Source organism: Labeo rohita, chromosome 21, assembly GCF_022985175.1.
Source record: "Labeo rohita strain BAU-BD-2019 chromosome 21, IGBB_LRoh.1.0, whole genome shotgun sequence".
NCBI classification, from domain to species: domain Eukaryota; kingdom Metazoa; phylum Chordata; class Actinopteri; order Cypriniformes; family Cyprinidae; genus Labeo; species Labeo rohita.
The window spans coordinates 10,963,444-10,984,712 of NC_066889.1; the positions used below are offsets into that span (position 1 = coordinate 10,963,444).

General features: G+C 35.5%; 2 protein-coding genes across 2 annotated transcripts; both read right to left on the reverse strand.

The window, feature by feature from the left end:
• Positions 1–465: 465 nt before the first annotated feature.
• trpc2b (transient receptor potential cation channel subfamily C member 2b) lies at positions 466–15,534 on the reverse strand. The gene is made up of 13 exons (XM_051092221.1): positions 15,142–15,534; positions 11,892–12,584; positions 11,602–11,811; positions 11,360–11,524; positions 8,620–8,794; positions 8,283–8,483; positions 8,029–8,191; positions 7,110–7,202; positions 6,836–7,028; positions 6,622–6,749; positions 4,867–4,942; positions 4,562–4,679; positions 466–3,479 (listed from the first exon to the last, which is right to left on the reverse strand). The coding sequence occupies exons 1-13, from the start codon at positions 15,157–15,159 to the stop codon at positions 2,569–2,571; spliced, it is 3,144 nt and encodes a 1,047-aa protein (XP_050948178.1). The 5' UTR covers positions 15,160–15,534; the 3' UTR covers positions 466–2,568.
• On the reverse strand, positions 15,531–20,981 carry xndc1 (xrcc1 N-terminal domain containing 1). The gene is made up of 9 exons (XM_051092222.1): positions 20,909–20,981; positions 19,997–20,138; positions 19,747–19,902; positions 18,126–18,298; positions 17,928–18,010; positions 17,675–17,835; positions 17,518–17,584; positions 16,982–17,124; positions 15,531–16,871 (listed from the first exon to the last, which is right to left on the reverse strand). The coding sequence occupies exons 1-9, from the start codon at positions 20,951–20,953 to the stop codon at positions 16,621–16,623; spliced, it is 1,221 nt and encodes a 406-aa protein (XP_050948179.1). The 5' UTR covers positions 20,954–20,981; the 3' UTR covers positions 15,531–16,620.
• Positions 20,982–21,269: the final 288 nt, after the last annotated feature.

Here is a 21,269-nt window from a genome sequence, read left to right on the forward strand (position 1 = left end):
TTAGATACCCTCCACCTTCCCCAGCTCCACCTGTATAGACCTGTTATGGGAAAACATAACAGATCTGTTCCACCAAGACCAAGTTTTGGCCATGCAAACTTTTCTCGAGTTTTAATGACAAATATATTAGTGCTACAGATATTGTTGGCTGATGTAATCCCACCAGCATTACCCTGTGTGCCGTAACTGGTCATATATTCCTATGGTTATGGGAACAGGTGTGACGTTCCAGTAGAGGAGCATAGGGAGGGTCTGAGGCTGCAGGTGATTGGTTAATGAATAATCTTTGAGGCCTCATGGGAAAAGCAGCTATTGTCACAAACAGCAAGTGTTGAACAAGCTGCAACATGTACACATGGTCTCTGGGGTGATAAATGTGCTCTCATGCATTTCTGTAACCACCTCTGCATCTATGTATTCAGGGGGGTTTTATATTGAGTTAAACTGATTAAATTATTGCTTTAATAGAAATCAATTTCTATTATGACATTGCATATTTATTATGAGTACAATATTATGGAATGGTGCTCTATGGATTTTAATAACGACATGACTTTCTTCAACAATGACTTAATCTACATGATTTACAAATTATTTTACAGTTTCAGAGGACCAACAACAGACCTGTGCTTCTCTCAAAGTTCATTACATGATATATACAATGGCCTCAAAAAGTATTTTGTCACATAATGTACACTTAAAAACAGACCGCTGTTGAAAAATTTAAGGGAAGCAAAAAAAAAAAAAAAAAGTCATATTGTGAAATTTACAGTTTAAAACTTATTTTCTATGTTAATGTTTTTAGAAATGTATTTTTTTCCTGTCATGGCATAGCTGAATTCATAGCAGGCATTATCCACCTTATTTTTCCTGCAAGCAGCGTTGCCAGGTCTGCGGTTTTCCAGTACAATTGGGCTAAGTTACTTTAACACTTGCCGTGGGTTGTTTCTCATATCCGCAGTTGTAAGATTCAGCTCCTGGAATGTGAATTTTACCAAAGCCAATAAAAGGTAAGCCTGCAACCTTTAGCCAAAAAAGCGTAAAGCATAAAAACAGCTAAAGCTAATGCTTCCGGTCTGGGAAAGACCAGAGGGAGTTTTCTTTGAATGGATGTCAATGGAGGAAAGCCTTCACTACACTGAATAAACAGCTTTTTTTGAGGAAATAGCTTATCGTTTATTGAATAGACAGCCTATCTTCTAAACAATAGTTTTGAATTGAACTATTTTTAGAGTTTACACCAAAAAAACAGTTTTATAAGAGAAGTCACAGACTTTTTGCGACAGGTGATATTCAGCTTACGACACTTTCTATTTTTTCCTATGGTGTCTGTAAACGGCGATTGAGTGTCGCACAACTCTGAACTGGAATTCAATGATGTCAAGGCTCTAATGTAATTGGTTATTAAGGGACATGTGATCCAAGTTAGCTGTTACACTTTCTCCAATAGTAAGAAAGACAGACCCTCTCATATCCCAATAGTGAGAAAATCTCAGATTTTACTACGGGAACTGTTCCAAAAAAAACTTGTATTTCAACCCTACGATTTTTACGAGTGGAATCCCCGCAGTGAAACACAACTGGGCTAGTTTTAAGTGGAAATTGGGCAGGTTTTATTGTGAAAACCTGGCAACCCTGCAAGCAAAAGCAGGCACTTTATGGATCTGGCTTCCTGTTTAATCCACATTCAGTTATTTTTAGCTGTACAAAACAGCTTGTTTTATTGCTTGATATTGCAAATTGGTGTGTCTTACCATATTGTTTTAATGCATTAATTGAATACATACATAATCTTAATTATGAACACACTAGTTTGTAATGCAAACAGTTTTACTGTTTATTGCACGTTGTTATTCTTCTCAGCTAATGAACCTGAAGTCTCGCCCATTGGCAGATTTCTCAGAAATCTTCAGAAAAGACTTTCAGTGCGTTCCAAACGAGTTATATCGCCCTCCAAAGAACACTTAAAAGTGAAAACAATCATGGCCGCCATTTTGAAGCATCGCTCCAAATCAAAGTGCTCAATACTGGGCACTTCAAGGCGAATAAAAGATTTTGAAGAGTATAACTGATGGACACTTCGGTCCCCATGATTCTTTGCATGGTGACAGCATCTCCATATGGGCATGGTATGATGAAATGGATGGCGAAATGCACTTGAAACTGCAGTTTGGTCCCCTACACCCTTCAACCCTTTCGAAGCTCTCACTCCAAAGGGTAAGCCCTTTGAAGGAAATAGGACATAGGGATGAGCCCTTCCGAATGGAACGCAGGGTTTGTAAACTTTTAAATGCTAAAACGATAGTTAATGTGATGAACTATGAATGTGTGAACAGACTCTAAACATTCACTAAGTTACTTTTATAAAAAAGTTTAAAGCTCCAGATTCATTTGTTTTCAGGTGCGACTTGGTTTGATATTTTGTGTGACAAGAGTGTCCAAATATTTTCTGAGGCCATTGCAACAAAGCGTTTTATTATCTTTCAACACTAAAAATGCTCTGAGCTAGGTTCATGGTTCTCATAAGCTAGTCATTTTGAACTAATCTTATACAAACTGATTTCAATTTTAAGGACCGCTAGTTGAGAGGTCAAATTCTTGAGAACCGAAACCGGTGTCTTGGGAGTCATCGCTGCCAGTTGGAGATGATGCTTGGTTTGCAATGAAACTGAAATTCCTTTCTAGCTTTTCCTCTATCCTCTTTGCTAAGAAACTCACTAGGTTTGCTTTATTCAGGTCAATCTTGATGCCCTCACCTGTATTCTCACTGATGACGTCAACTATGTCCTCATTTATATCTTCTGTCGTTCCACTACTTTCCTCAACCTCTCCATTTTCCTCAGTTTCTGCTTCATTTTGATCTGTTTCTCCTGTCGCCTCATCTGTATTATCATTCACTTCCTCCGCTATCATCTCATCTTCTCTGTTCCCACTAGCTTCACTTTCAGCATCTGTGTTGGACTCTATATCTATAACTGTCTCGCTTGTATTCTCTGCATCTGTATTCTTTTCAGCCTCCTCCTCCTTCTCTTCATCCATGCTAATCTCAGTGACATCATCATTTCCTGTCTCCACGTCCCCCTCTTCTTCTCCCCCCTCAGTCTCATTCATGTCTTCCACAGCATTATCTATTTCTCCCTCACTACTTTGCTCTTCATTTGACTTCCTGTCTGGCTCTGTATCAGCGGGCGGTGACTCCTGCACGTCTGCAGTCTCTTCATCATTCTCTTCCACAGTCTTCTCCGCTGGTTCTTCATGGAGTATAGGCTCATGTAATGGAACAGTGCTTCTCTCATTGCTGTTGAAGCCCCTAAAGTTGTTTTTGGCTCCAAGGATGTACTTTCCCAGGAAAGAAGATCCTCCTGACGGGTTTCCTTTGGGGTTGTCTGAGTGGTCAAACAGGTTCATTTGAATGTGTTTCATTTCAGTGTGTAGCTGGCCGATCACTTTGCTCAGCTCTGTAATCCTGTTCCCAACGTCTGGAAGAAAGACATTCCAGATCATGTCAGCATTTGAAATTTGCATGTGAAAACTACAGTTTGAATAAAGTTATATACTCTGCTGTATAAAGGGGGCCAGAGCCCAATCTAGGGGCCTCAAGATGATCCATAAATGCCTTAAAATAGGACAAAACAACAAAAAATTAAGACATTTCTTATTTTAATTCCCCTTAACTTTGAACGTGAACATGAATTCCCACAGTATTGAAAAAAGTGGTGTTTAAAGTTTCTAGAGATAAAGATTTCTAGACCTGGAAAAGTCATGTAAATTAATAAAATCTTAAAACTCCATGGGTATCTTTATATATTTTTGTATTTATACCAAGCTCATTAGTCCTTATCTAGTAAATCACGAACATTTGTAAAAGTAATGGAGCTTTCAAATACTGTTGTGGACAAAATGCATTATACTGACACTACCAGTCAAAAGTTTTTGAACAGTAAGATTTTTAAAGTCTCTTCTGCTCACCAAGCCTACATTTATTTGATCCAAAATACCAAAGCAGTAATACTGTGAAATATTTTACTATTTAACATAACTGCTTATAACTCTATTTGAATATATGTATTTTATTCCTGTGATCAAAGTTAAATGTTCTCAATTTTCTATTCATCAAAGACACCTGGAAAATTCTACTGTTTTTCGAGCAGCAAATCAGAATATTACAATAATTTCTGAAGGATCATGTGACTGGAGTAATGACGCTAAAAATGTAGCTTTGAAATCACAGGAATAAATTACATTTTAAAATATATTCAAACAGAAAAGAGTTATTTTAAATAGTAAAAATATTTTACATTTTGGATCAAATTCAGGCGTGGTGAGCAGACGAGACTTCTTTAAAAAACAATAAAAATCATACTGTTCAAAAACTTTTGAGTGGTAGTGTATATGTATATATATTTCTGAAAGAAAAAGAAGTTGATATATTTCAAATCTGTGCTAAAATGTCTACTAAAAGTACATTTTAACAAATATCAGACTAAACAAATCCAGTCAGATTTTATGGGGTCTTTAACAAAACATGACGAACACATCCAGAAAACCTTGTCAGTCTTACCTTTGCGTTTTGTCTCTTCAAACTCTCTCCTGGCAGACTCAATGTAGCGCTGAACCAGAGCGCGGATGACCTGCTGTCTGTAGGGAATGCGGTTCTCCCCTGCACCCATGTCATCCTTCTGTGTTGTATTTCAAAAAGAGACATAGGAGTAATGTTTGTCAAACATGCTAAAGTCATTTCTTATAAATGTTCAAAAATAGCGATGAACAACATTACTGAGCACGTCAACAAGACTATGCAAGTTTTTCAAAATTTAATATAGAGTAAACATGAGTTGTAATCCTAAAAGACTAAAAAAAGTGTACCATAGATGCAAGCGGAGGGTAGTCTGGAGCAGAGTTACAGTTGAAGCAGCAGCAGCAGATTCGTCTGACAATTCCTCTAAAATATAAAGAAAATAAAAACACTGGGATCAAAATGACATTTTCTCTTCTGCAATTTGTTTAAACTAAACTGAGTGCCACTTAAAAATAAGATGATGGAATAAATGATCAATTTATCAGTTTAAAAATATGAATGAAAAAAATCACTTGTCAAACTGACAAATAAATAGCGTTCATCTAGGCAGCCTTTAATTTAATTGATTTATGTTTTAATAATAAATGTAATAATCACTTTTCAAATGTACAAATATCTGTTTTTATACATTTAAATTTAGTTAAATCCAATTGTAATTATTAAACTTATAAATCACATTTCATTTTGACCAATAAACAGCAGTTTATTTAATTAATATAATTTAAATATCACTTTTCAAACGTCTAAATAATAAATAGATTATAATTTTATCCAATGCATTTTAGAATCATAGTAAAATCTATAAAACTATAATATAATAAATTAATATACAGTTGAGGTCAAACATTTACATACACCTTGCAGAATCTGCAAAAAGTTAATTATTTTACCAAAATAAGAGGGATCATACAAAATGCATGTTACTCTCAAATAAGATATTTCACATGAAAGATATTTACATATAGTCCACAAGAGAAAATATTCATAAAAATGACCCCATTCAAAAGTTTACAGGAACTTGATTTGTAATTTTGTATTATTACCTGAATGATCCACAGCTGTGTTTTTTTGTTTAGTGATAGTTGTTCATGAGTCCCTTGTTTGTCCTGAACAGTTAAACTGTCCACTGTTCTTCAGAAAAATCCTAGAAGTTCCACAAATTCTTTGGTTTTTCAGCATTTTTTTGTATTTAAACCCTTTCCAACACTGACTGTATGATTCTGAGATCCATCTTTTCACACTGAGGACAACTGAGGGACTCATATACAACTATAACAGATGGTCCAAACGCCTACTGATGCTCCAGAAGGAAAAATGACGCATCAAGAGCCGGGGGTGTAAACTTTTGAACAGAATGAGGATGTGTACATTTTTCCATTTAGTACTGCCCTTCACAAGCTACAGAAGATACTTAGATGTTTTCCAGAAGAAAAAAACAATTTAAATTTACCCTGATCTTCAAATTTCAAAAGTTTTCATGCCCCAGCTCTTAATGCATCATTTTTCCTTCTGGAGCATCAGTGAGTGTTTGAACCTTCTGTAATAGTTGCATGTAATAGTATGAGTTCTTCAGTTGTCCTCAGTGTGAAAAGATGGATCTTAAAATCATATGGTCATTGGTGGAAAAAGGTTAAAATAGACAAAAACGCTGAAAAACTAAAGAATTTGTGGAACTTGAAGGATTTTTCTGAAGAACAGCAGGCGGTTTAACTGTTCAGGACAAACAAGGGACTCATGAACAACTATTACTAAACAACCAAAACAGCTGCTGATCATTCAGGTAACAACAGTATTAAGAATTAAGTGTATGTAAACTTTTGAACGGGGTAATTTTTATAAATTCAACTATTATTTTCTTATGTGGACTATATGCAAACATCTTTTATGTGAAATATCTTTTTCAGGTCAGTACTAAATAAAAAATAACATGCATTTTGTATGATCCCTATGTTTTGCTCTTAAGTTAACTCTTCCATTTTATTTTTAGGTGGTACTCCTAGTCCTCAATAACGGACATCAAATAAGAGCTTCAAATAAGCAACCTCAAAAGATAGAAAACGGCCTTTGGAGAGGGGATGATGTTGAAGGGGACAGGCATAGTCAGTCCTTCTCTGAAGTAACTCAGGTAGAGCTTTGAACGGGCAAATTTCCACTCTACATCAGCATCATCCTACAGGGAAGAACAATTTAGGTGAAACGCCAAGCTTATATTGTTACTGTACATATGTTACATCAGAGTCAGTTTCTCAAGCTCACCTCAATCTTCTGAAAAGAGTTGGTGATCATAGCAATGAGCATGTTTAGGAGTACAATGACAATGACCAGGGTGTAGATACCGTAAAGGATTCTGCCAACAAACTCAGCCAAAACAAACTCAGGCATGTCCACATACGTTTGGTCAGCCATACCAAACATAGTCCAGAAGAGGAAGCTGAATGTTTCATTTAACCTGTATATATAAACAGATGTGGTGTTGCTCCATTATGAATATTATCTAAAGCTTTATCTAACTGAATAAAACATAAATTACCTTCCAAGATTAGGGGAAATCATATATGGGACATAGATATTGTTGACGCCACACAGGAAGGCAGTTCCAATGATCACCAAAATGAACATGAATCTAGAGAGAAAAAGAAGCATTCCTTAAATCTTCTTTCAAGATATTTAAAGGGGTCATCGGATGCCCATTTTCCACAAGTTGATATGATTCTTTAGGGTCTTAATGAAAAGTCTATAATATACTTTGGTTAAAAATGATCAATGGTAGTGTAAAACAACACCCTTTTTACCTTGCCAAAATCAGCTCTTCAAAAATCATCCTGTTCTAGTCAAGGTTGCTTTAAATGTTAATGAGCTCTGCTCGCCCCGCCCCTCTCTTCTCTCTGTGGAGTGACGAGCCTATTTACTTTAGCCGCGTTTAGCCGCTAAACTTGCTAACTAGCACTTTATACTCACTTCTGCTGTAAGTGAAACTGGATGACGAATGATTTGCGTGAACATAGACGGATATATGTAGATCGGGAGGCGCATTCCATTCACAAACAAACATAATCCACTGCATCTTCAGCGGCTCAGAGTCGGGAGTAAATGACGACCACTATGTTCATTATTACATCCAGCAACACAACACCTCAATCGCTCAGTCGGAGATATACTTGTCTAACTTACATTCCTGCTCCGGCATCAAAACAATGGAGGTCTGACTGTGACAGCTGATTTAGGGCGGGTCTGAGGTAAGACGCTCATGTCAATCAACTATCATGGGAGCGGCCTCTGTTGGCATCTGAGAACGCCTCGATTTGAAAAAGGGGATATTATTTCTCCAGATTAATCATTATAGGGTAGATGTGTATATACACTGCCAACACACATTAATGTTCAAACAACATGTAAAAGTGAACTTTGCAACCGATGACCCCTTTAATCAACAGGACGCAGCTGAATACCTCATCATGTCGTCAATCATCTTTCCAATGGAGATCTGCAGGGTACCAAGAGACTCGTGTGCTGGTAGGATGTAGGCCAGGCGAGTGAAACTCAGCATGCTGGTCACCGCAAACAGCACCTCGGCGATGAACTGGGGATCCTCCTGATGCCACTCATTACGCACTGTACAGCCACAAATACATTACTGTAGCAGGCCAATGAGTTGCCATATTGTAGGCTAAATTGTGATGGTTAGTGAAATATTTTCTCTCACTGGTCTCGGTGAAGTAGACACACTCCTCCTCTTTGTCAGGCAACTGGCAGAGGAAGTGGACCTTGAGCATGATGACCACTCTCAGGGCGAATGAAGCCAGATACATGCTAAGAACCATCACATCCAGACAGTTCCACCAGTCTAGAAAATAGCTCTTCAAGCCCTCGATCCAAATTTCCTTACACTCAAACCAGAAAAACCCTGTTTGACAAGATTACAAGACCTCTCAATTATTGTCAATTATTATCATGTGTAATGCTCACAAATATAAAGACCTGAAGTTGAAGATCTTGCCGGAAAATGTATTTTTTCATGAAATGGGGTTCCTGAGACCTACCAACTACCCAGACCATGTGGAAGGAGTTGTGCAGGATGGTCTGCTCACGAGAGGCAAAGCTGTCTCGATACACCTCCATGGCAATGGATTCTCCCAGAAGCGTGATCAGGAACCACATATATGAAGCTGAATGGAGAAGGAATTTGATAACTGGGATCCTTAGGGTCTTTCCCAACTGAGAAGAAAACAGAAGATGGTTCATTTTTAAGTAGGAAATGTCTGTTATAATAGTCCTGCAATGGACCATCTGCTCAGGGTATTTCCCTGCCTTCAGACACTGGGATAGATTCCAGCATCCCTACAGTTTTTTGGAAAGTGGGTGAATGGATGGAAGTCTGTTACACTGTAACAACAAACCTATAAAATCGACTCGATAAAACAGAGGAAATAATTTGCACTCAATTTTTTGGGGTTGATTTCTTTCAATTAGTCGAGTCAAAGACTACATATATTAAACAGGTATAACACACACAAAGAAATTAGGTAAAGCCTACCCAACATTTCTTAATACAGGACACAACTAATTACTTATAAAAAGTAAGTAATATGAATTCTTGATTGTTTTTGTATGATTAAAATTCTTCTGTAGTCACCAATCAATTTTTTGCAATGAACAAACAAAAATGTATTTGTCACTGCACTGACATTAGTACAGCTATTGCTCTTTGGTTGTGGGGCAACATATATGCATTCTAAATTTATTATTGAAGCCACCCACAACCTAGCCATAAGCTCTTCGCTTCAGCACAACACCAACCACAAAAACCAACTGAATAGAAATTCTCAGAAAGCATGCTGAAAACCAAAAATTAACTGCCCAGTTTCGATTAATGTAAGAAAAAAAAAGCTGGTAGTTACAGTTTCACTTTTACATAAACTGCTGTTCAAAAGTTTAGGATCATTCAGGTTTTTTGTTTCTTATGCTCATTTCTTATGCCAAGGCTGTATCTATTTGATTAAAAACACAGAAAAAAAAATGTTGTTAAATATTATTGCAATTTAAAATAACAGTTTTCTATTCTACTTCTACTTTAAAATGTAATTTATTCCTTTGAAGCAAGGCTGAATTTTCATTAGCTATTACTCCAGTCTTCAGTGTCACATGATCCTTCAGAAATCATTTTAATATGTTGATTTATTATCAGTGTTGGAAACAGTGCTGCTTAATATTTTTTGGGGTTTGTTTTATTATTATTTTTTTTTAGGATTCATTGATAAACAAAAAGCTAAAAAGAACAGTGTTTATTCAAAATAACAATTTTTTGTTACAGTATACCCTACTGTTCAAAAGTTTGGGGTCAGCAATTTTTTTTTTTTAATTTAGCAAGGATGTGTTAAATGGATAAAAAGTGATAGTAGACTTGTATTGTTAGAAATTATTTCTATTTTGAATAAATACTGTTCTTTTAACTTGTTATTCATCAAAGAATCAAAGAAAAAGTATCACAGGTTCCAAAAGACATGAAGCAGCACAACGGTTACCAACACTGATAATAAATCAGCAAATTAGAATGATTTCTGAAGGATCATGTGACACTGAAGACTGAAGTAATGGCTGATGAAAATTTAGTGCTGTGTCACAGAAATACATTTTTTTTAAGTATTTTAAACAAGGAAACCAATATTAGACACTGCAATAATATTTCACAATCTTTTCTGTATTAATACAGCCTTGATGAGCATAAGAGACTTCATTAAAAATCTTACTGATCTCAGACTTCTAAATGGCAGTGTATTTAAGTTGATTACATAGTCAGGTAGAGTCAAATAGAAACCAAATGTTGAGCAACTGTGTGACTTCAACTCATTTTAATTAAAGGAACTGTTCACCCAAAAAAGAAAAATTGCTGAAAATGTACTCACTTTCTGGTCATCCAAGATCTAGATAAGTTTGTTTCTTCATCTAAACAGATTTGGAGAAATTTAGCATTACATCACTTGCTTATCAATGGATCCTCTGCAGTGAATGGGTGCCGTCACGAGTCCAAATAGCTGATAAAAACATCACAATAATTCACAAGTAATCCACACAACTCCAATCCATCAGTTAATGCCTTGTGAAGTGAAAAGCTGTGTGTTTGTAAAAAATCCACTTTAACTTTAACTTCTGTCACTTCTTGTTAAAATGTGAACCCGTGGTCGTGCCGGTAGCCTTGTGGTTAGTGCGCTGCTCACGGCGACCCGAGTTCGATTCCTGTCTTGAGGTCCTTTGCCGATCCCACTCTTTTCTCTCTACCTAATACTTTCCTGTTTTCTTTCCACTGTCAAGCCGATCCACTGTTCTATCTGAATAATAAAGTAACAACAGCCCCAAAAAAAGTGAACCTATAATAATGCATTCTCCAGTAAGAAAGTCCATTTTTTTCCTCTCACATCAAGATCCACTTAAATATTTGTTTAGAACTTAAAAAAGGACTCTTTTTTTTAAGCCAAAAGAAGGTAAAAATGAAAGCTGTTAACTTCACAGGATATTAATTAATGGACTGGACGCATGTGGATTACCTGTGGACTACTGTGATGTTTTTATCAGCTGTTTGAACTTTCATTCTGACGGCACCCATTCACTGCAGAGGATCCATTGGTGAGCAAGTGATGTAATGCTAAATTTCTCCAAATCTGTTTTGATGAAGAAACAAACTGATCTACATCCGCGTAAATTTTCGTTTGTGGGCAAACTATTGCTTAAAGTAATAGTTTACAGCATTGAATGCTTGAATATTTGAATATATTTGGTGAAAACCTTTGACTTCGGTGCAATCCAGTAGATGAGGGAAAGGATAGGCATGGTCAGGAAGATCCCAAAAGACACCAGGAGCTTCCAGGCCGTTCTGCTGCCCCTCCAGCCTGAAAGGTTCCCACACCAGATAGAAGAGAGCACCTGCTGGCAGATCGGGTGGGCTACAAACTAAAGTACAAACAATGGTTAGCAAAATCAATAAACAGCAATGCATGTTTTTCCTTGTTTAAAGCTTAGGATCGTACTTGTTTTTGATTATAGTTGACGGCAAGCCTTAAGCGAGCCAGGTTTGGGATGCCCTCCTCAAATGCCTGCTGGTCCAGTTCGTCCTCGCTGTCCTCATCCTTATCCCCAAGGCTGTTCAGGATGGTGGTGACCTCACTTTGGTTCCGGCACATTCCAAGCAGCTCCACGGCAAACTCCTGGCACAACTGCTCCAGGGCAAGATACTGAGGCTGTATGAAGCAAACGAGACAGGTTGAGGAAAATAATGGTACATTTTAGTAACACAATAAGGAGTGTAGCGCTACTCAACCTTAAATTCAGGTTCCTTTTTAGACAGCTTGCGGAGATCCCGGCTGAGTCGAAAGGCACTGAGCATGGCATCTTCTGCGGTGATGGATAGGTAAGCACGGCTGGCAATTCCTCGGTAGGTATTGATACGAGACAAAGAGAACTTGAGCAAATCGTACTGACGACCGTTTCTGCACTCCAGACACACGCATGAGATTTTATGCGGCCAAGGAATTTCATGACCTTTCTGATTGAGCATTGTCACAATGTCATATAAATCCTTCTGACAGGCCAGTGTCAATGGTGTCACTCCAGGAGCAAATTGGGAATCATCAATGGAGTGGTCAAAAATGGCCATTGAGAAAGAGCGCACATCCATCTTGTTTCCTTTCTCTAGATCAAGCCGATCCAGGAGGCGTTTGACCACACGAGGCTGGTTGGTGTCCACGGCCACCAGAAGAGCTTCGTGAATCTGCCGGAAATCAAACTTGACTCCTTGGAGAAGGTTGTCCATGGTGTCCTCGTTGCCCAGTCGGATGGACAAGTTCAGCGCTTCTCGCCATAGCCTGTCCTCGGAGTCGTCCAGCTGGCGGATGATGCCGTCACCTGTCTTCAGCAGCGAAGAGACCATGTTCACGTTGCCCTCTCGGATGGCCCCGAGGAGCTCCGGAGGGAAGCGAAACTTCTTGTTCACAATCTCGCGCCATTGTTCTGGCTATTCGGATGGGAGATAAAAATAATTTTAATACACAGCAACACCAAAATATTCATAAAACAGCAATACAACACTGAGGGCTAGACATCTGTTGGAATAAAGGCATATATGTGACCCTGGACTACAAAAACAGTCATAAGAGTCAGTTTTTTGAAACTGGGATTTATACATCATCTGAAAGCTGAATAAATAAGCTTTCCATTGATGTATGTTAGGATAAGACCATATTTGGTTGAGATACAACTATTTGAAAACCACCTTAAAATTTGTCCAAAATAAGTTCTTAGCAGTACATATTACTAATCAAAAATTAAGTTTTGATATATTTACAGTAGGAAATTTACAAAATATCTTCATGGAACATGACCTTAAATTCATATCCTAATGATTTTTGTCATAAAAGAAAAATTTATAATTTTGACCTATAAAATATATTTTTGGCTATTGCTACAAATACACCTGTGCTACTTATGACTGGTTTTGTGGTCCAGGGTCACATACAGATTATTTCTTGTATCATTTCACTAGTCAAACACGGTTTCTTTTTTTAAAAAGTAAAGCACATCTACACTGTAAAAAACAATTTGTTGAGTCAACATAAAATAATTTGTAACCTGGCTGCCTTAAAAATTTAAGTTCAGTCAACTTAAAAAATTTTATTCAACTTGAAATGTTAAATTATACTAAGTGACAACTTAGGTATGAGTTGAACCAACTTAAAATTTTAAGGCAGCTGGGATACTTACCCATTTGTTAAGTTTAGCAAACACAAATATCTAAGTTGTTAGTACAACTTAACATTTCAAGTTGACTAAACTTATTTTAATAGACTGAACTTAAAATTTTAAGGCAGCAGGGCAACAAATTATTTTAAGCTGACTCAACAAATTGTGTTTTTTATTTTTTACAGTGTAGACAATGCCACACAATATATAGTCAATAAATATGTACATACATGAAAATGTGAGATTCAGACCAACTGGGGGGGTCTCGACACATTTTCAAGGTTTAAATCAAGATGTAGGGCCCTATAAAATCCATTTTATTTGTAGCCAATTTTATTTTACTTTTCTCCAAATTCCATTTTATTATTATTTTTTTAAATTTCCATTTTAAAGTCCATTTAATTTAATTTTTTTTAATTAAATATATATATAAATATATATATATATATATATATTTTTTTTTTTAAATTTTAATTAAAAATTAAAAATTTTATATATATATATATATATATATATATTAAAAGTTGAACAAAAAATAAATTTTTAAGGGCCTATGAAATACATCAAATTAAGTTTTATTTTTACCAAATTCTGTTCTCCATATATTCACAGACAATAATCCATATCGCATTTTGATTTAAGTGTACCACGTTATACAGTAAATTCCATTTTTATGACTGGATTCCATGATTCCGTCCACGTTTTTTGCCTTGCGGAAATCATAGGGCCCTAAAGACGTTTGCTGACATTGGATTTATTTTTTTCAATTTAACAACTACCATTTTAATTTAAGAAATAGGATATTCTCGTGATTTTCAAATATAGGAAGGAATTTTAGATTTTTATATTGAAAAAGTCATGGAAATTATTAAAATCTCAAAAAGTCCTGTCATTTTTCTTTTTATTTCAATAAACATACATTTTTCTAGTGATGTGAAGCTCTAAATATAGGGTAGAAATAGCTATTGCTGAGTAAAATTACTAAAATCTGAACTACATTCACTAGTAATAAAAAATATAAACCCTGAAAAATATTAAGTTTTTATTTAAAATAGAAATATGGTAGGAGGCCTTCAGATATGGTTTTATACAATGAGAGTGAAAAGGTTAGGTTGAGAACCAAGATTTCATATATATATATATATATATATATATATATAGATATAGATATAGATATATAGATAGATATAGATATATATATATATACACACACACACACACACACACACACACATATATATATACACACATACACACTACCAGCCAAAAGATGTTTTTTTTAAGAATTCTCTTCTGCTCTCCATGCCTGATCCTTGATCCAAAATACAGCAAAAACAGTACAATTTTGAGATATTTTGACTATTTAAACTGCTTTCTATTGGAATATATTTCAAAATGTAATTTATTGCTGTTATCAAAGCTAATTTTTCAGCATCATTACTATAGTTTTATTATTAAAAAACATTTGTTCAAAAACATTTGACTGGTAGTGTATATTACATTTACTTAGCTTTTACGCTTTTATACTAAGCAACTTACAAATGAGAACAATAGATGCAATCAAACCAACAAAAGAGCAACAATACACATAGTATTTAATACGTATTTTTTCTATTATTTTAGGTCACTAATGAATATTCTACTGAAATTTGTAACTTTTTATCCAAGATATTATGCTGCTAATGAAATTTGTCACAAAAGAATGGAAAAAAGTAATAAATTATATAACCACACTGCTAATTTTGTAGTGCCTTAAATATCAGATCTCACAAATAGACAATAGACAATGCTTACAAAACATATTCACAAAATGCAACATGCATGTTTCTTACCGTTAGGTTTTCCATCATCAGATACACTGGGGATATAAATATTACAGTGAAATTGTATCAATGGATGTCCCACATATCTACTGTATATCCAAAAAGCAAACAAAGCAGCTCCAAAAGCCAGTCAGTAACAGTGTTTTATGAGGCTCTAATCCTGATCTGAGCAGAGTGATTAAGACACTAGTTATGCGAGTCCACTGGTTTGCCACCACTGAGGAGTCAAAACACGGGTGAATGATTTCATTCTGAACAAACCAAATAACAGGTAGAATTCCCTAAAGGACACAACCAATTAAAAACGCAACCGTAACATAATGTTGCATCCCATTAGAGCTCACTAAGGACTTCTGAATTTCCACTCCCCGATCAGTGCATTTCCTCCTTTCAACACCTCTGTAAACACCAGGGCTCAACAATAAGGCAGGCCCCATGACACAGGGTCAGTGTCTGAAAGCGTTTAGGCTGTAATTAAAAATGAATAACATAAATTATTAAAATAATATTTTTTATTTAAAAAGTAAATATTTTAGAGTTTTTTTTTTCCTGACACATATGCACTACAGTTTAAAAGTTTGGGGTCTGTAAGGGAATATTATTAAGAAAATAATACTTTTGCTCAGAAAGGACACACTACATTGATCAAAAGTTACAGTTACAACATTTACAATGTTAAAAAACATTTCTATTTCAAATAAATGCATTTCTTCAGGAGTCTACGATAAATAGAAAGTTCAAATGACTTTCTATTTATCGTAGACTCCTGAAGAAATGCATCCGTTTCCACAAAAATATTATGCAGCTCAACTATTTTCAGTTGATAATAATAAGAAATTTGTTTTAAGCAACAAATCAGCATATTAAAGTGATTTCTGGAGACAGATAGATAGATTCAAGACAAGATTCAAGAAATTGCTGATAAAATTTCAGCTTTGCCATCACAGGAATAACCTATATTTTAAAATATATTCAAACAGCAAAATAATATTTCAAAGTATTACTGTTTTTACTGTATTTACTGTAATAATTGCAGATTTTCTGATTGCATATAGTTACCTTTTAAACCAAAATAATGCATTTATTTTGTTGTTGACCAAGTAAAAAAAAAAAATCTAAACATATGTGAACTTTCTAAATAATATATTTGACATTTATGAGAATATATTGTAATTAATTACAAACAATGGTTTAATTTAATATCCTAATATCACAGAATAAATGAAAAGCAGATAAGATGACAAACATATTTATACTGAAAACATGTTTGCCAGTCATTTCATAATGACCGATGTTATAAACTGTCTCTAAAAACAATAACAACAGTCTTCGGGAGTCTTGTATATTCTACTAATTTCATAAGCCAGTAGAATACACAATGTTTACTGACAGGAGTTTTGTCCAAGGCCTGCGAAACCAAGAGAATACCTGATTTTAATTTGCATGCTGCTATACTGAAACAGTTTCCGAGACCACGGTGTTCTTCTCTCAGTTCAGCCATACAGTACTTGGCTCTACCGTGTCGCCACAGGTGCTGGCGTGCTGCTGGATACGGTCTGGGGGGAATCGGAAGGAGCAAAGAGGACAAGGAACCATATGCTCATCTGTGCCAGAGCCAAAAACAGAAGAGTGTGGTGAGCTCATGACCTCTGTTTCTTCCCTGAGTCCCATGAGGTCCACTGAATCAGAATCCAGGCAGGTGGAGGCATGGAAAGGCAGATAATCAGGACTGAAGGATTCTATGTGGACAAAAAGCAAAAGGAATAGAAGAATTAATATAATAAATTATGACCCAAAGTGGGCTGCAGATCTATGTGCTTGTGGATGTGGATGTACACAATCACATTACCTCCACACAGAGGACATCTTGTTTCAGGAGAGTCCTGCGGAGCCTGGTGGGCACTTCTGTGTGGGCTTGTTGAGCTGGGTTCATGGGTGAATGTTGTAGGTCTGGATCTCTTCCGTGAAGGGCCACTGTTTATAAGACTCTGCCTGAATGACCACAGTTGAATACAGAATACACAGGTCTATAAAAGTTATATACAGAGTGAAGAATATATACAAGAGTCTAGAGAGTCTGGGACCACTGATTTAAGGGTATGAAAACTTATGCAATGTACTTATTTCAGTTGTGACAATTCTATTTTTGCTTTGTCATAATGGTGTATGGAGTGTAGATTGATGTGGGGAAAAAGCAGTTTAACATATGGCAGCAACATAACAAAACGTAAAAAATGAAGGGGTATGAATACTTTTGCAAGGCTCTTTATATAAACACTGAATCACTTTAAAGATTTAAAAAGTCAAATGTGCTTTTTTCAAATGTGCTCTGCAGACACCAATTTGTCTATCCTTCATATCAGACCTTTTTTTCTCACTTCATACCGTGCTTTAGATGTCTTCCTTTGTTCCTGAGGAGTCTTTTTTTGGTCACTGGAAGTCCTAAATCCACCTAATATGGCCCGTAAAGACAGAAACAACTTTGGATTATTAAAAGCATTATTTCCCCACTCTGTCTGTGTGGTGGCAAATAACAACTTGCCTGGTGGGGTTTTCACGTTATCTTCTCTCTGAGGTGTTGTGCTGGATGTAGAACTGCTGGGGGATGTTGACAAGGAGCGTCTGTTTGAGTGGGCGGCTTTGACCATGCGTTCTGCCCGACTCAAACTCCCTGGATTCCCTTGGGCATTTGAGGAGACATCCCTGAAAGGGAGTACAGAGTGTTTTCTGAATATCATGCTACTACAATCTAGTTTTGAGATAAAGAGTAAGTGTCAGACACCCAAATCACACACCCCGTGATTCGTCCAAAGAATGTGTTTTGGATAGCTGGGCTGGAAAGCCACTCCAACACAGATGTCATCTTTTCTGGTGTGTGCTGTGAAACAATTTATGACAGTTAAACCCAACTGCAACGGTCGCTGTGCTACTGGATATATGGTATAAAAGGCAGTTTGTTTTAAACGCAACAATACTTTCAGCAAATCTCTCACCAGTTGTTCAGCAGCAATATCTTCATTTTGCACTGAGGAATCTTCGGCTTCATCTTCCACGGTGCGGATGCGCAGAAAGGACAGACCAAACTGTGACCGTTTGTTGAAAGGCTGAGTGCAGGTGACTCGCAGTCTGTCCCAGCTCTCCTCAGCAGCCTGAGGGAGAAAATCAGCTGAAAATAGACAAATTTAAGACATTACTTAAAGTCTTTCCATTTCAATGAACACAATCAAATCTTATGCTTTTGCAGACAGTTCACAAATGTATCCCTCTCGTAGTCATTTTAGACAGAATAGTTTTACATTTTAAATATTTACAATTCTTTATTTAATCGGTATGTACAAAACTTTGTGGCTTTGGCACTTGAAATCTGAACACACACAAAACAATTGTGGACATGATTAGAAATAACATAATGGGCTTAATAAATAGTAACATCTGTGATCTTCACAACCAAAAATCAGAAGAAAAAAGAAATACAAAATTTTACAAAATATATACACTACCAGTCGAAAGTTTTTGAACAGGAAGATTTTTAAAGTTTTCAAAGAAGTCTCTTTTACTCACCAGTGCTCCATTTATTTGATCCAAAGTACAGCCAAAACTGTACAATTTTGAAATATTTTTACTATTTAAAATAACTGTTTTCTATTTGAATGTATTTTAAAATGTAATTTATTCCTGTGATTTCAAAGCTGAATTTTTAGCATCATTACTCCAGTCACATGATTCTTCAGAAATCATTCTTATATTCTGATTTGCTGCTCATTTTTTTTAATTATTATTAATATGTTGAAAACAGCTGAGTATCTTGACCTTTACTCAAGATCCAAAGATTTAAACATTGAAAATAATAATAATAAAAATATGTTGCTTGAAAAGCAAATCAGCATATTAAAATGATTTCTGAAGGATCATGTGACACTGAAGACCTTGATGCTGAAAATTTATCTTTGACCACAGGAATAAATTACATTTTAAATTATATTCAAATAGAAAGCAGTTATTTTAAATAGTAAAAAAAATTCACAATTTTACTGTTGTAAATGTCTACAATTTACTTTGCTGTACTCTGAATCAAATAAATGCAGGTTTAGTAAGCAGAAGAAAACTTTTGACTGGTAGTGTATACAATTTCTTGGTGTACAGTCTACAAATTAGTCATACTGAAGTAGTCTTGGATAATGCTGAAATACATATCCAAACTGAAACGATTAGTAATAATGTCTAAAAATACTTGTATAATCAACTAGGGACTACATTTTCTATATGACTCCCACCAAACGGCACCAATCTGCCTTCTATGCTTGGATTTTTAAATAAGTTAGCTCTATTTATTAACTTAAACACTTTAATTTAAAACAATTTTCCTAGTATTTACAGTATTTTATATAGAAATAAATGATGCATCATTTACAGATTGTTTAGTACTAAGAAATCTGCATAATTCAAAAATAAACTAAAAATATTAGTGAAGTAAAATATAGTACATTCATTCTTTGTTAAAAAAAAAAAACTCTTTCGTCTGTTTTGACTACCAAGGGTCACATATGTAAACCTAAATGAGGAATACCAGAGGGCTGAGTTTGAAGCAAAGTGAGAGATTTGCATTCATTATACCTTTTTTAAACATGCGCACATTTTGACGACCAGTCCCCTCTTTCGAGTCTGTTGGACTCATTAGGGTTGCGGTGGGCAGCAGGGTGATATAAGGATGGTCTAATGACCAGGACGATCGTCCGACATCAATTTGAATGAATGCAGAGCCACAGTTGCCTTTACAAAGGAAAACAGGAATATCATAAACATTAATATGTCAAGAATCAGATATCAGATAATAGTAGGTGATTTTAAGTTAACACCAACACACCAACATCAATGAATCCTATAGCAGATACTCGCTCCATCTGTAATTCTGCCCTGAGGACTCCACTGCGCTCCTGGACGCTGCACAACCACGGTCTGCTGCTGTTACTGCCATCACACAGATTATTCACACCATTCTTACTATCCTGCAATTCAGTCATGTAAGAAAGAAAGTTATTAGACATTAACGCTTTAATAACTTTCATTAAACAGATTTGGAAACATTGTTACACTACTTAATAACATGGTAAGTATCATGTAACGCACATTCAAAAAGTAGGAAGCAAAGTTACATTACTTTCATATACATATATGTGACCCTGGACCACAAAACCAGTCTTAAGTTGCTGGGGTGTATTTGTAGCAATAGCCAAAAATACATTGTATGGGTCAAATTTATTGATTTTTCTATTTATTGAAGATCATGTTCCATGAAGATATTTCATAAAATTCCTTCTTATATATTAAAACTTAATTTTTGATTAGTAATATGCATTATCAAGAACTTTATTTGGACAACTTTAAAGGCGATTTTCTCAATATTTAGATTTTTTTGCACCCTCAGATTCCATATATTCAAATAGTTGTATCTCGGTCAAATATCGTCCTATCCTAACAACAACCATACATTAATGGAAAGCTTATTTATTCAGCTTTCAGGTGATGTATAAATCTTAATTTCGACAAATTGACCCTTATGATTGGTTTTGTGGTCCTGGGTCACATATATTTGATCTCCGTGTTGTAACAGTACAGGTACGAGAACAGTTTATGTAAAACATCATTTGAATCTGTATAAACTCTTTATCATTACGTAATGTTGTTCATGAAAGTTATCATCATAAAACGTCAGATATTACAAGAATTAATTAATCACTGTTTAACCGTTAACATAACAGTTTTACCACATATTTACCTGTGATGTAAACGAAACGATATGTTTTATTTTGATGGGAGCCATCGCGAAAACAACTCATTTACGTGTTGCGTCATCACGTATTCGTTTTTCCCGCCTGAAATCGATAACTCCACCCACAGTGTCTTCTCATCCGGTTCAGGCAAAACATCAGATGATGCCCTCTTGTGGCTTTTATAATTAGTAGAAAATAATAATAACGCATGTATTTATTACACAGAGGCAAATTATTTAATATCCAACATCTACACTGTGTAAAATACCATTAAGAAATCCCAAATAATAACTGTTACGAAAATGTTAAAACGTTAAAACGACAAAAAGCAATTAAGCTAATATCAAATGAATTTTATGAAAAAAA

Coding starts and splice junctions, on each gene's coding strand:
- trpc2b (XM_051092221.1), bottom strand. Junction 7,029..7,109: donor ATTTCCCCTAATCTTGGAAG/GTAATTTATGTT, acceptor TTATATATACAG/GTTAAATGAAACATTCAGCT. Junction 4,680..4,866: donor ACCCTCCGCTTGCATCTATG/GTACACTTTTTT, acceptor AATACAACACAG/AAGGATGACATGGGTGCAGG.
- xndc1 (XM_051092222.1), bottom strand. CDS start 20,953: ATGGCTCCCATCAAAATAAAACATATCGTTTCGTTTACATCACAG. Junction 20,139..20,908: donor TCGTTTCGTTTACATCACAG/GTAAATATGTGG, acceptor ACTGAATTGCAG/GATAGTAAGAATGGTGTGAA. Junction 17,836..17,927: donor TTCTTTGGACGAATCACGGG/GTGTGTGATTTG, acceptor ACTCCCTTTCAG/GGATGTCTCCTCAAATGCCC.